Source organism: Indicator indicator, chromosome 19 (assembly GCF_027791375.1).
Source record: "Indicator indicator isolate 239-I01 chromosome 19, UM_Iind_1.1, whole genome shotgun sequence".
In the NCBI taxonomy this organism is placed as follows: Eukaryota; Metazoa; Chordata; class Aves; order Piciformes; family Indicatoridae; genus Indicator; species Indicator indicator.
This window is the reverse complement of record NC_072028.1, coordinates 11,099,193-11,113,015: the sequence shown is the minus strand read 5'-3', so window position 1 is coordinate 11,113,015 and position 13,823 is coordinate 11,099,193. Positions and strand designations below refer to the sequence as shown.

The 13,823-nt window shown below is 49.5% G+C and overlaps 1 protein-coding gene across 1 annotated transcript in view; it reads right to left on the bottom strand.

The window, feature by feature from the left end:
- Positions 1 to 1,885: 1,885 nt before the first annotated feature.
- The window catches only part of ZFHX3 (zinc finger homeobox 3), a 104,890-nt gene continuing 92,952 nt past the window's right edge, over positions 1,886 to 13,823 (bottom strand). The window contains exons 8-9 of the mRNA XM_054389610.1: positions 7,930 to 13,392; positions 1,886 to 3,486 (exon numbers count right to left, since the gene is read on the bottom strand). Coding sequence (XP_054245585.1) covers positions 1,886 to 3,486; positions 7,930 to 13,392 — 7,064 coding nt within the window. The remainder of the gene's footprint in view (positions 3,487 to 7,929; positions 13,393 to 13,823) is intronic.

Below are 13,823 nucleotides of genomic sequence, written 5' to 3'. Positions count from 1 at the left end.
ATATGAGACCGCGTGTGTGCGTGCGTGCGTCCGCGCGTCCCCACAAGTGGGGTGCGGGGCCGGGCAGGATGCCAGGGCCTGGCAGCCCCTCGCCCACCTCACGCAGCTCCGGCCACTCCACCGCCCACCACAAAGAGACTTGGAAAGAGAAACCTGCCTTGGCTAAGAGTTGTCTCTCTGCTTGCAGAAGAAGCACAGATAACAACCTGGGTACTTTTTTTATTCTTTATTTAAACTTAGACTCGTTTGTTTAAATCAGAAACAAATTCTCAAGTAAAAAGAATCCTTTTTGCTCATTCTGCACCAGTGGTGAAAGGGTATGTCTTTGGATTTTATTTAAAGCATGAATTTTCTTTAGAGAAAAAAAAATGTAACAAAACCTCTTTTTTAAAAGAAGGAACAGAGTGCAGCCTAATTACACGAACAGAAACAAATGCTTATCATTTAGGAACAGAGTCTTTGAAGCATTTACAAAATGAGGAAAAGAAGAGGGGAAGAAAAAAGAAAGAAAACAAAAGGAAAAATGGAAAATAAGAAAGATAAGTGCACAAGGGTAACAGACATAGGTAAATCGTATGTATACGCCTTAAAAAGTCTCAAACCCCCAACAAAAAATATTCCACAAGGGATCCTACTGACCCCCCAAAAACCTTTGAACTTCTTTCTTTAGTTTTTATAAAATAATTATGCAACCACCCTCTAAGAAATGAAGGTAGCGACCATAAGTGGAAGATTACAGGATGGGGGACCGGGGAATAAAGGTACAAAGGGGAAAAAAGCTCAGGCGAGTCGATGGATTGCAATCTATCTGGCTAGGAATGAACAAGACAACATCAAATGAGAAGCCGTCAGCTGGACCATACAAAAGCTAAATGTACACAAAAGGGTTTTTTCTTTTAAATCTACCATACTGCTTCAGTTCATTTCCAATGCAACAATCTACTCAACACCAAAAATGGTCATATCTATCATAAATACAGAAAGTCAGTTGTTTTAAAACTTATTTTTTAAGCTCCAAGTCCTCAACACTCTTTGTGTGGGTTTTTTGTTTTGTTTTGTTTGTTGTTTTTGTTTTTTTTTTTTCTGGAAAGTGGGAGTGCTTAACTTTTCCCCTCGAAATTGACTTCAGCAGAAAAGCTACCCTTAAAATCCCCGAAAAGCTAAAGCAGTTCACATTGTGGTTTTTTTTCTCTTGAATACTTTCTGCCCATTTTAAATAAAAAAAAAAAAAAAGGAAAAAAAGGAAAAAAAAAGAAAAAAAATCCTTTTCTGGAACAAAAATGAAACCAATCAAAACCCCCAAAACAAACGAAAGAAATTATATATATATATATATATATAAAACAATGATTCTGAAAACAGAACAAAGTGTGAGCGATTGACCTGAGAATAAAAAGATATTACATTTCTTTTTTCTTTTAGCAAGCCATTGGTATCTGAATGCTAAGATAGCAAGAAATTTAAAACTGTGACCCGGTGGGCTGCTTTCCCATACAGTGCGTGCCGGCCTCTGCTGTGCTATCGACGTGGGGTGGGATGGGGCAGGGGCAATGTACAAGGGGCTCAAGCTCCGAAGACAGTGAGGAGGCAGCACGGGCTTTCATCTCCCAGACCAACAGTACCTTCGAAAGGACAAATGTAACAGATTTTTTTTCTTTTTTTTTTTTTTCTTTTTAAAGTTTTATTTTATTAAAAGGAAAGGAAAAAAGAAATGTAAAACCCACCGGCATCGTTATATGGGAAAACAACCCACGCTTTTCTTTTTTCTTTTTTCTTTTTTTGGTTAGAAGCTTTGGAATTGCAGTTAGTCTATTTTTGAAATTGGTTTGTTATTAACTTTTTTTTTTTTTTATTTAAATTCATTTTCATTGTTCATCTTCAAAGCTTACAATCTGAAGGTGTCCATTCCTACGCTAGCTAGACCACTGTCCTTAGGGCAGCCGGGGTCCCGGGGCCCCTCCGCCGGGCTCACCGGTCCATCTGACTTTTGGCTAAGATCCGTGTCAGACTCCTCCGAATAGTCGTCTGTTGGCATCGAGGGCTGAACCCCTGAGGTGCTGCATGAACTTGAGGTAACCGTTGAAGATGAGGAGAGAGGAGGGAAAGGCGGCGGCGGCGGCTTCCCCGGCGGGGTGCGGGGGGCCGCTGGGGGCCAGGGCTTTCTGGAGGCGTGGGGGGAAGCCGGGGTGGGCCGGGGGGGCGGGGGGCTGTCGTTTGAGTGAGCGGCCGACTGCGAGGTAGATGCGGTGCTGGGGTCGGGGGGGCAGGCAGAGTGAGGTAATAGACTGGGGTGCTCTTTGGCGTTTCTTGCTGCTCTTGTGATTGTTCGGTGTTTGTGCGGGGCTGACTCGAGATGCTGACTGAGGGCTTCGTCCCCACACACCGTGCTCTCGCACGCCACGCACTGGTACGAGCCGCTGCCCTGGCCGCTGCCGGTGGGCACGTGAAGCACCATCTCTTGCAGGTTCGCCATGGACTGGCCGAAGAAGCAGAGGGACTTCAGGTGGTCGCTGGCCGTCTCCTGGTCACTGAAGCCCGCCTGGCACTTGCGGCACACCAGCTTGTACTGCACCTTCGGGACGATGAAGGGATCGCAGAGGGAGTCCGTGCCCTTGCCTTCTGCTTCGGGCTCTTCTTGGGGTTTGGGCAGGAGGGGGGACACCTCGCGGGGTGCATTCTTCTGCTCTTCTTGCTTGGGGGGTTCTTTGGCAGGGTCTTTGTCCGGGGTGGCAGCCCCCGTGGGGACGGGGGTTTGGCTTCCTTTGGGCTGTTGCGGTTTCTGCTGCTGCTGCTGCTGCTGCTGTTGTTGTTGCTGCTGCTGCTGTTGTTGCTGCTGTGCCTGCCGCTGTTGCTGCTGCAATGCCTCCTGCAGACTCTGCTGGTATTGCTGGTACTGCTGCAACAGGGAGCTGGGAGACAGCCCCAGCAGTGCCTGTGACAGTGCGGGGCTGTAGGGGAAGAGCCCCTCCATCCCATACATGGGCTGCAGGTACCCGCTCTGCAGGGCACCGGGGATCTGTGGGGCGTAGTAGGGGGAAAAGCCAGGGACGAAGTAAGGAAGGAACTGACTCGTCAGCAAGGTGGTGGGGTCTGAGTTGAGGGCAGCCTGCAGCGCCTGGAGCTGGGCAGGCTCCACCGCATACTCCATGGCAGGCAGTGGGGCTGAAAGCGCGCCCGCTGGCGCCTCCCCCTTCTCCTTCTTTGGCCCTGGCAGGGGGTCTCCCTTTCCCTTGGGTGCTTTCTCCTTCTCTTTTCCCTTCTCGCTCTCTTTCTCCTTGCGCTGTGGTGGGGGTGGCTGCTGCGGCTGCGGCTGTGGGGTCGTTGCCGGTGGCTGCTGCGGGGCCACGGCCACTGTGGCTTGTGCCGGGGTGGGTGAGCTCAGTGCGGCTGGGGGCTGCTTATTTGGTAATCCAGAGGTGGGGAGGCCAGGCGAAGGGACGCTTGTGCTGGGCAGGCCCATCAGGTTGGGTTTGGGAGAAGTTAAAGCTGTGAGAGGGAGGAGAGAGAGGTGAGGAGTCATCAGTGCTGGGCAGGCAGAAAGCACGAGCTGGGGTGACCCTGGGCCACCTTGCAACCCTTTGGGAACTGCCATCCCCTCTGCATGGAGGCAGTGACCAGCCCAAGCTCATGTGCCACAGCAGTGCAGGTTGGTGAGCTTGGCAGCTGTTCCCAGGACAACTGCTCCTCTCCCCACTCCCTGAGGCCCCATTCCATGAGGATAAGCCTTGCCAGCCCCCATCACCCATGGCCAGCTCAGTCAGGCTGCCCAGCAGCACTGAATGGGGTGTCTCTGCCAGGACAACCACCAGCCACCCAGGATGCTCAGCACAACCCTTGTTTTACTGACCCCTCTGAAACTCCCAAATGATTAATGCCTGTGTCAGGGACAGGTGCTTCTCCTACATCTGTACAACTGGTCCTTCAGCCAAAGGACTCCAGCAGAAGGAAAGTGCTTTGCCAAATGGCTGCAATGCTGTCAATCCACCTCTGCCGTGAAACTGCTCAGCAAAATACAGCCCTCTGTTAACAAAGTCCAAGACCTCACAGCTACAACAGCAACTGCTTGGAATCTGGCTATGGACAGTCACAGATCTAGGAATTGGCCACAGAGGCACCATAACTTTTACTTTAGGCTGAATCTCCTTTGTGATACATCCAGTGGGAGAGGAGAGGGGAAACTGATCCTTTCAGGGTTGGTTTGGGGCACACTGTCAGCCTGAAGTCTTTTCCAAGGGGATTGCGCCAGTAGGGACATTGCTCCCACTGCCAAGGTGGGAGTCAAACACAGCCAGGGGCTGCATCCAACAGCTCTGTCTGAGCTACAGCTGCCCCATTTATCTTGGTGAGGTCTTTAAATTACCACAATTGATCCTGAGGAACAGGCGTAGACATCCTCCATCATCTCTGCCCTGCTGCTAGCAGGCAGCCTGACACTCAGGTCCTTGGTCAGAACAGATGGCAGGACCTGGGGCAGAGGCTGATGGAACACAAGATGTAAATTCTATGCAAATGCACATGTGCTCCTCAGGCATCTGGAAACCAAGCCCCAGAATGCTCCTGCACTGCTGTATTGCAAGAGCCTGTTACTTAACCATGCCCTGTAAGGCTGGTGTAGCCCATCCTTCTCGCTGTGGAGCACAGGAAACTGCTTCCTCTCTCTGAGCAGCAGCTGGCAGCTCAGGGAAGCAAAGCACTCTCCAAAACCTGGCTGCACAACTTCCTGTAACAAACAGCTCATTTGTCTACAGCACTGCATTCACCCACCAGTGCAGGACACCTGCCCCTTCTGCTGGTGTCCCAAGCAAGGGGCAGTGACAAAGGTGCTGCGACTCCATAGAGGCCAGCTGGGGCAGGAGGACTGGCAAGAGGATGGCCACGGGCTGGAACCATTCAGCAATAGCTGAGGCAAAGCCTGCCTGAAACCTGTATCTGAACCAATGCAGTACCAAGACAATGGTGATTTGTGAAGGTATGAGGTGTACAGAAGAAGCCTCCATGCAGCAGCCTCACAGATTTCAGATAAGGGTATATTATGGAGAGATACCATTGAAACAGTTCCCCAGCTGAACAGGCCCTGGGAGGTTCAAGCACAAGAGCAGCAGCTAATTCATAACATTCCTGGATGCACAGCCTTATCTGCTTCGACAGGCTTTGAGCTGAGATGGCCTGACCTTTGGAGCTTTATCTAAAGGCCACAAATAGTCTGTTTGACTTTCTAAATAGCTTAGTCCTGTCTAGGCAGCCACTGATCACTTTTAACATTCACAGTATGTAGCCCCATCTCCCCAGGACACATACTGCTCTTCTGAGGAAAACAAAAGCAACCAGATAGAAGTGCAAAAAAGTAATTTTAGATATCATTCTAAAATTGGGGTACAAACTAAACTGCACAGAGCTATCTGAGATAAGCCGACCACGTAATTTGCCAAAGAGAACCTCTTGGATCTGGCCTCTAGAATCAGATCTTTGGTAAGAAAACTACTGAATGAGAAAGTCCTGGCATGCGGAGGTGCCCTCAGGCATATAGCTAGGAGTAGAATCATAGAATTGTTTTGGTTGTAAAACACCTCTAAGATCATCAACCTAACAGCACCATTAAATCATGTCTGGAAGTGCCATGTCCACTCATTTCTTGAACAACTCCAGGGATGGTGACTCCCTGGGCAGCCTGTTCCAATGCCTCACCACTCTTTCAGTAAAGAAATTTCTCCCAATATTCAACCTAAACCTCCCTTGGCACAGCTTCAGGTCATTTCTCTTGTCCTATCACCTGATACTAGGGAGAGAAGAACGACCCCTGCCTCATTCCAACCTCCTTTCAGGCAGCTGTAGAGAGCAAGGAGGTCTCCCTTCAGCCTCCTCCAGACTAAATGATCCCAGCTTCCTCAGCTGCTCCTCATAAGGCTTGTTCTCTGTGTCCTTTCACCAGCTTTACTGCCCTTCTCTAGGCATGTTCCACCACCTCGATGTCATTATAGTGAGGGGCCCAAAACTGAACATAGTATTCAAGGTGTGGCCTCACCAGCATTGAGTATAGGGACATGATCACTCCCCTACTCCTGCTGGCCACGCTTTTCCTGATACAGGCCAGGATGCTGTTGGCCTTCTTGGCTGCCTGAGCATACTGCTGGCTCATGTACAGATGGCTGTCATCCAGCATCCCCAGGTCCTTTTCTGCTGGGCACCTTTCCAGCCACTCTGCCCCAAGCCTGTAGCTGCCTGGGGTTGTTGTGATCCAAGCGCACGACCTGGCACTTGACTTTGTTAAACCTCATACAACTGACATTGGCCCATCAATCCAGCTTGTCCAGATCCCTTTGCAGAGCCTTCCTACCCTCAAGCAAATCAACACTCCCATCCCACTTAGTGTCATCTGCAAACTTACTGAGGGTGCACTCAATTCCCTTGTCCAGATCATTGATAAAGATATTAAACAGAACTGGCCCTCACTGGGGAACACCACTAAGTGACCAGCAACCAACAGGTTTTAACTCCATTCACCACCACTCTTGGGACCTGACCATCCAGCCGGTTCTTAGCCCAGTGAACCATGCACCCATCCAAGCCCTGAGCAGCCAGTTTCTCTATAAGAATGCTGTGGGAAACAGTGTCAAAGTTTGAAGGGACAGGAATGGGCAGCAGCCCTGGACAGAAAAATTTCTAACACTGAAAGCCTTCTGGCTTGTGATTAAGAAGCCAGGAAGATGCTCAGATCTTATTGAGGCTTCACACCACAGACTGTAACTCATCATTAGCCAATTAGTTCCGTACAGTAAAAGTTGACATTTCTGCACACTGTCTATTAGTGACAGACAGGTGTTGCTGCAGTGTGGAAAACACAGGTGTAGAGTACATGGTGTAACCACACCAGGTGTTAGGCTGTCATGGGCCTTCCAGCCCCAGATGGACTCAGCCTGTTCCTGAGACAAGACACTGGAATTACTTCTCAGGATATCTCTGTAAATGCACAGCAGCCCCGGAGAAAGTCAACCTGAAGAGGGACCACCAGAAGGAAACAAAGAAGAATGCCAAGTGAAAGTAGGTCTCCTAGAGACCATCAGTTACTCTGTTGTGAGTGGCATGTCTCTGGGATGCCACAGATGTAGCAGGGGTGAAATAAGGCCCTTCAATGAAGTTAGATTCTAGGTCATTGCTGGTTTACTGAGCAGTATCTTCCATTGCCAGTGTTTGCCACACATCTTATACTTTCCACTCACCCACGAGGTACAAGAGAAAGGAGCATCCTCAAAAACAAACATCCAATATCTGGGATTAGGCCACCTAAAAGCCTATGCCAAATTTCCTTTTTTTTTAGTATTGTTAAGAAAAGCCCTATTAAAATACAAAGCAGATTTGTCCCATGATTACACTGTTGTTTCTTAAGTAGCTACTTTTAGGTTATACGCAGCCACTGCTCAAAACCCAGCCCCCAGCTGCATCAGGATGTGTCCTGGAGGTCACTATTAGCTACAGATGCTCCAGTTTTCTGTCACTGGTGCTACTATGCACATCATACTTTTCCTTAGAAACAGTTCAGAATTACTGAAAACTTGGGATGGCACTACAGAAACTGATCTGAGCACCAAAAGGAAAGGTAGAATGACCCAGGTGCTCAGCCCATTTGTTCTTTTCCTGCTCCATTATGATAAAGCTGCTGTTTTCCACCTCCTTGAAGGTGCTTCAGAATTCTTGTCTGTGCTAAGGGAACCAAGACAAGCAGCATGTCTAGATCTTGCTCTATTTCAGACTTCATTACAAAACCTGAGTTCAGGAATTAAAAAACGTTTTGCTTATTTGCTGTCAAGTCAACATGCTCAACTAAAGGGCTGATATCCTACTGTCAGCCATTCTCAAGGGACCATCTGCTGTGCTAAAGCTGCGTCAAGCTCAGCTGTGTGTCTGAGCAGGGTGGTAAACATCCATACCCACCTGTGTTGGATGGAGTGAAGCCTGGTAAGGATGGGCTGTTGAGTCCTGGGAGCAAGACTGGAGGGATGCCCTGTAGTGCTGGGTATGCAGCAGGAAGGTTAAGAGCTTGAAGAGGGGCGTTATCAAACATGCCCTGCTGTTGAGCTGCCAGACCAAGAACCTCATTGGCTTTCTTGATCCGGTCCAGCTCCTGCTGAGCCATCAACTGACGTACAGTAGCTGGGTCAAAATACTCCTTTTCCTTATCCAACTGGCTTCCAATGGTTTCTTTAACTTTGGAGATATGCTGTTGAGAGAAGATATGGTCACGTACAGACAGTCGAGCGCTGTACTTGATGCCACACAAAGTGCACTCTGTTTTGGGTCCCTCGTAATTTGTTTGGTTTATACCAAAATGCTTGGCCATGCTGAGTTTGGACTTCTTCTCCTTTGCCCTAGCATTCTGGAACCAGACCTGAACAACTCTCTTTGGCAGTCCAATGTCATTGCCCAGGACCTCACACTCCAGCATGGTAGGTGTCCTGTAGTCATTAAAGCATGACTTAAGAACTTTTAGCTGGAGATTAGTCATCTGAGTGCGAAAGCGTTTCTGTCCGGGCCGATCACCGCTCTCTCCAGACTTGCTGGCTGAGCCACTTGCACCAGGGCTGGGTGAGCAGGGGTCTGCAAGGCTGGATGTCTCACTATAGTCCACAGTACCTTCATTATCGTACTCTTTGCTGTAAAAGCTGGGAGCTGGGCTGACCAGGCCAGAAGACAGCCGATCTTCATATTCAGACATTGCGATCATGGCAGCTTTTGTCAGACCTTCACTGGGTCCTGATGCTGATTTGGTTTCAGTTGCAATCCCTGTCGCGCTATCATTGTCAGCATTCCCTTCATCTCCCGTTGTAGTGTCTGTGATTGCAGTGTTGACAGAAGAGCAGTCATCATTGTCCAGTTTTGTTTGGTCAAAACTCAGGTTGACTGAGGACATGGAGGGACTCTCGAAGTCTTCTATCCCTTCCACCTTAATGGAGGACGGACTCAGCAGAGTTCGAGGTGACAGTTCCATGCTCTTGTTCACTGGGGAGAGGGGAACACTCTGTCCATCACTGCTGCTTGGTGGCATGTGGGAAAAGCTTGCTCCATCAAAGATGTCTCCCTTCATTTGGAGTCCCCCATCACAATCTAAGAGCATAGCAGATAACGTCAAGTTGTATCCAGCTCTCTTGGCCTCATGCCAGTGACGGGATCGGATATGAGCTTCCAGAGCTGTCTTTGCTTTAAAGAGAGCTCGGCAGAAGGGACACCGTCTGTGGGCTTGGGCAGGCCCTACAGCCCTGAACTGTCCCTTCCTTTCCCGTGCACGGGTGTTCTGAAACCAAACTTGCACCACGCGTTTCTTCAAGCCCACTTCATGTGCAATGTGATCCAACATTTTCCGTGTTGGGTTGGAGTCAAGCAGGTATTTCTGATAAAGGATTTCCAGCTGCTCTGGGGTAATGGTTGTCCTTAGACGTTTATCCCTTTGTGGTTCTTCTCCTCCAGTCCCACTGTCATTTTCTCCAGGGCTTGCACTGGCCTTTTCCTCCAGCTTTCTCTTCAGTGTGTTCATTGTGGATGTTGGAGTTGATGGTGAAGTGGCTGAGCTGGCTGGAATCTGCGGTAATGTTCCAGACAGCAGCTGGCTTGCAAGTAGTGGATTACTGGGATCAAAAAGCATGAATGGCATGTCCAGTGTCCTGTCCAGGAATGGGGGGTGGATAAACTGGTTCTGTGCACTCAGAAAATGGAGCTGCTGATGCTCCTGCCAATGCTCAAAGGAAGGAAATGCCAGCTTACACTGGTCACACTGGTATGGGATTAGCTGAGGAGGTAGGTTTGCCAGCTGTTGAGGGGTGGATGTGTGAATGGGTTTGAGGGAGAGATGTGAGAGTTGAGATGGACTTGGGTTTGATTGTGGCAAGGAGCACTGAGGGGGCTGAGGAGGGGGAGGTGGCTGTTGCAATGAAGAGGGGGAGGATAACTGTGAAATCTTTTGGTGTGCTGAACTTGTCTTTTGTTCTCCTTGGTCCTGTTGCTGCTGAGACTCTTGCTTTGGTTGCACTTGCTTCTCTTGAGTTTGGTTTTGCTGTGTACTTGGAGGTTCAGACTGCTTTGGTTTCTCATCTGTAGCTTCTACTTTAGAACTATAGGTGGAGGAATCATCTGCCTCTGCTGTGAGCTGCAGAAAAGCTGAGGAGGTTGCGTTGGCTGAAGACGTAGGTGTGCTGTAAGCTTGCGAGGGCATTGGTGTGCTGCAGGAGGAACTGGTTGGAGTCAAGAGCTCCATTGCATCCATGGAGTCTTCATTCTGGCTATCATCCTGTCCATCCTCATCCTCATCTTTGTAACAAAGCTTTTTCTGGTGTTTAATGAGATCAAAAATGCGCTGAAAGACTAGACTGCACTTTTTGCACTGGTAGTTCAAGTTGCTTGTTCTAATGTACCTGTCGTTTGTAAGCTCCCGCCGCTCCCCATCTTTGCCTTCTCCCTGATTCTCGTAGTTCTTCCTAGCTTTTTGACGGGCGTTCTGGAACCACACCACTATAACACGTGTTGGGAGGTTCAGCAGGTTCGAAAGCTGCTCAAATTCATCATCCTTTGGATAAGCATTGGCATCAAAGAAGTCCTGCAGGACTCGGAGTTGGTAGTCAGTAAAGCGTGTCCGGGAGGACCGCTTGCTTCCCCAGTACTCCTGCTTTTGAGGTTCTGGAGAAGGGGGACGTGAATCTATCTTTAGTTCTTCCAGGCTGGTAATGGGAGGATTACTGAAGTTGTATGGGGAATCCTTGTTGCGCTGGCGTTCTTTGAAAAGAGTATTTCTGAACCAGTGCTTGATCACCTTCTGGGGCAATCCAGATTTGTCCGCCATCTCTTTGATCTGCTCCTCACTTGGGGAATTGTTAATGTCAAAATACTGCCGAAGGACTCTGAGTTGGTCATCGGTAATCCGTGTCCGTGGCCTCTTGTTCTGCTGCTGCTGGAGAAGGCTAGGGTTGAGCTGGTGCTGGTACAACTGGGCCAGGTCGGCAGGCAGAGGGTCTACAGGACCCAGCTGGGGTGGCAGCTGAGCAGGTAATGTCTGTAGCGGCATGGTTTGCATCATAAGTGGTGAAAAGATGGGGAGCTCCATTGGCATGGAGAGCTGGGTGAGTGGCACAGACGGCTGGGCTGGTGCGATTGTAGGAGAGGTAATCGGTGGGGCAGAAGTAGGAATGGTAGGAGTAGAGGCTGGCTGAGGAGGTGCTGGAGGGAGCGGAGGTGGGGGCGGTGGGGGAGGTGGTGGTGGCTCCGGGGTCTGAGGCCGCAGTGGGTACAGTTTGTCATAGTGTTCTCTGTACTGCTTGGCAAATCTCTCTAACTGCTTAAAGGGAAAGTATTGTTGGTGAACGTGCTCTTGGTGGCTCTTCAGGATGAGGATGTTTGAGAAGAACTTGCCGCATGTATCACATTCAAGCTTTTCCAAGTTATCACCTTGCTCTGTCTTCCCATTTTTCTTCTGCACCTTCTGCTTGTTCTCGTTGTACTGGATGACAAGCTCAAAGCCAAAGTTCTCCAGCAAGGCTTTCGTGGCGTTCCCTCTGGCATCAGAGGCAATACGTGGAGGCAGTAAGGACGGCTCCGAACTACTGCCTGGTACAAAGTCCTTCTTCTCTTTGGGCTTCAAGTTATCGGGCAGAGACTCCTTGGATGCTACATTATTGTCTCCCCTCTCCGCATTTTCCCTTTCCCGTGAGGTTTCTTTTTCTTTCTCCTTTACTATGGATTTATTCTTCTTCTCAGAGTGCTGGCTCTGCTGTATAAGGATGGAGTGAGGTTGTGACAAGGACAGCTGACCTTGCTGCTGCTGTAAGAGCTGTGGATGGCTCTGTTGAGGGAGCTGAACTTGAGCCTTCAGATCCTCCAGCAAACCGGGACCTGTACCAGTCAATGTCAGCGCACCACTGGTCACAGGCAGGGTGACATCTGGATTGAGCTGGAACTCGGCACTGGGGATGTAGAACGGAAACAAAAGATGCTGCTGTTGCTGAAGCTGCAGAAGAGTCTCAGTGGTCATCGGAAAGTGTGGCAAAAGTGCTGGGTTGAACAACTGAGACTGTAGGAGAGCAGCTTGCTGTTGCAGTTCTTGCTGCAGATGGGCCTGGACTTGGGCCTGTGCCTGTGCCAAGGTCTGAGCTTGCTGCTGCTGCTGCTGCTGTTGCTGCTGCTGCTGCTGCCTGGATGCAATCATGTCTGCCAGCTTCTTCCGGTTCATCTCTTTGGGCTCCGAAGAGGAGGAGATATTAGTGCTTATAGGGTTACCTAATGGAGGGATTCCCACGTTGTCGCTGGATACCTGGTTGAGCAGGTTGGGAACAGGAGCTGTGCCTGAAGTGCTTGTGTTGGTGGTTGTAAAAGTGTTACTGTTGGTGGCACTGTTGGTGGCACTCACTGGACTTGGTGTGGAGGAGCCCAAGGACAGACTGCTGCTGCTGCTGTTGCCAGCGCCATTACTGCTGCTGCTGCCCCCAGCTGCCTCCAGCTTCGCAGCCCGAGCCTTGGTCTGGTGCAGGACGGACCTCATGTGGATCTCCAAGGTTGAGCTCTGACTGTAGGCCACATTGCAGGTGTTACACTTAAAAGGCTTGTTGTCCGGGCTGCTGGTAGGTTCGGGCTGCCCAGTAGCAGATTCTTGGAGGGCTCTTTTCAGTTTATGCAGGTGAGAAACTGAATTGTAATGGACCAGGAGAATGTTCTTTTGTGTGAAAGACTCCTTGCAGACTGTGCACTTGTATGGGCGAGATGGATCTAGGAATTTCTCCATAGTGAAGTTAGGGCCCTTTCGGAAGGGTAGGGCCCTTTTAGGTTCTGAGCCAGAGTCCTCTTGCACTGACCCTGAATCACTACCTGTTGGGCTCTGCTTATCTTCCAAGTCACTCTCCTCCTCCTTATCTTCCTCAACTATTATAGTGTGGTCTTCTGTAAGTGAAGGATCACCCATAGCAAGGAGGTCCCCGTTGACCAAGAGACCACCATACAGTTGCTGAATGTCCGCCTCGCTCAGCTCCAGATGGTTGGTTTCCAAGTGCTTCTTCAGAGCCTGGAAGGTTCGGAAGCTGCGCTGGCAGAGGCAGCACATGGTCGCTGCCCGGATGACGTGGTACTGGGAATGGAGCTGCAGCTTCTCAATGGTTTTGAAGGCCAGGCTGCACTGGTTACAGCGATACTTGTACACGTGGCGATCCGATACTGGCAGCTGAGGTCGCTTTGCATGGACTTCGTTGAAGTGTGTCTGCAGGGCTGCCGAGCTCTTGAACACCTGGTTGCAGCCCTTCTTCCAGCAGAGGAAGCTGGAGTCTTCCCTGGCAGAGCTTGGATCAGCCGGGACAGGCTTGGGATCACCGCTGTGCTCTGCACTTTCTGATGGCAAAAGACTCTTCCCCGAGTCCTCAGAGATCTCTGTGAAAACAAAATCAGAGCAAACATGAAAATTACACCAGCACAGGAGGGCAGATCAACACTCTCTTTTTGTCCCTAATAGGTATGTTTTTTTTCCTCTGAAAGACAATAGGAATTTCTAACATTGCTTCTCTAATTTATTTATTTTAATACCAGCCCATTATCCTCATTGTGGCCCATTGCATATACCTACACAATTTACTTTCTTGCCCACTTTGAGTATCCGGAAATTATTCACACACACACATTCCCTCAGTGCATTTATCACCTTTAATTCTTCCTTTTAAGTGAAGGGCTGTTGAGCTACCTCTCTGTCTTTGCTGTTTTTCTTTGATGTACTGCCTATTTTCCAATAAAAAGGTTCATCAAATTTAATGCAGTATTTGAGCCTTGGTCCTATCAAAGCTAAAAAAACCAGGAATGACATGCAA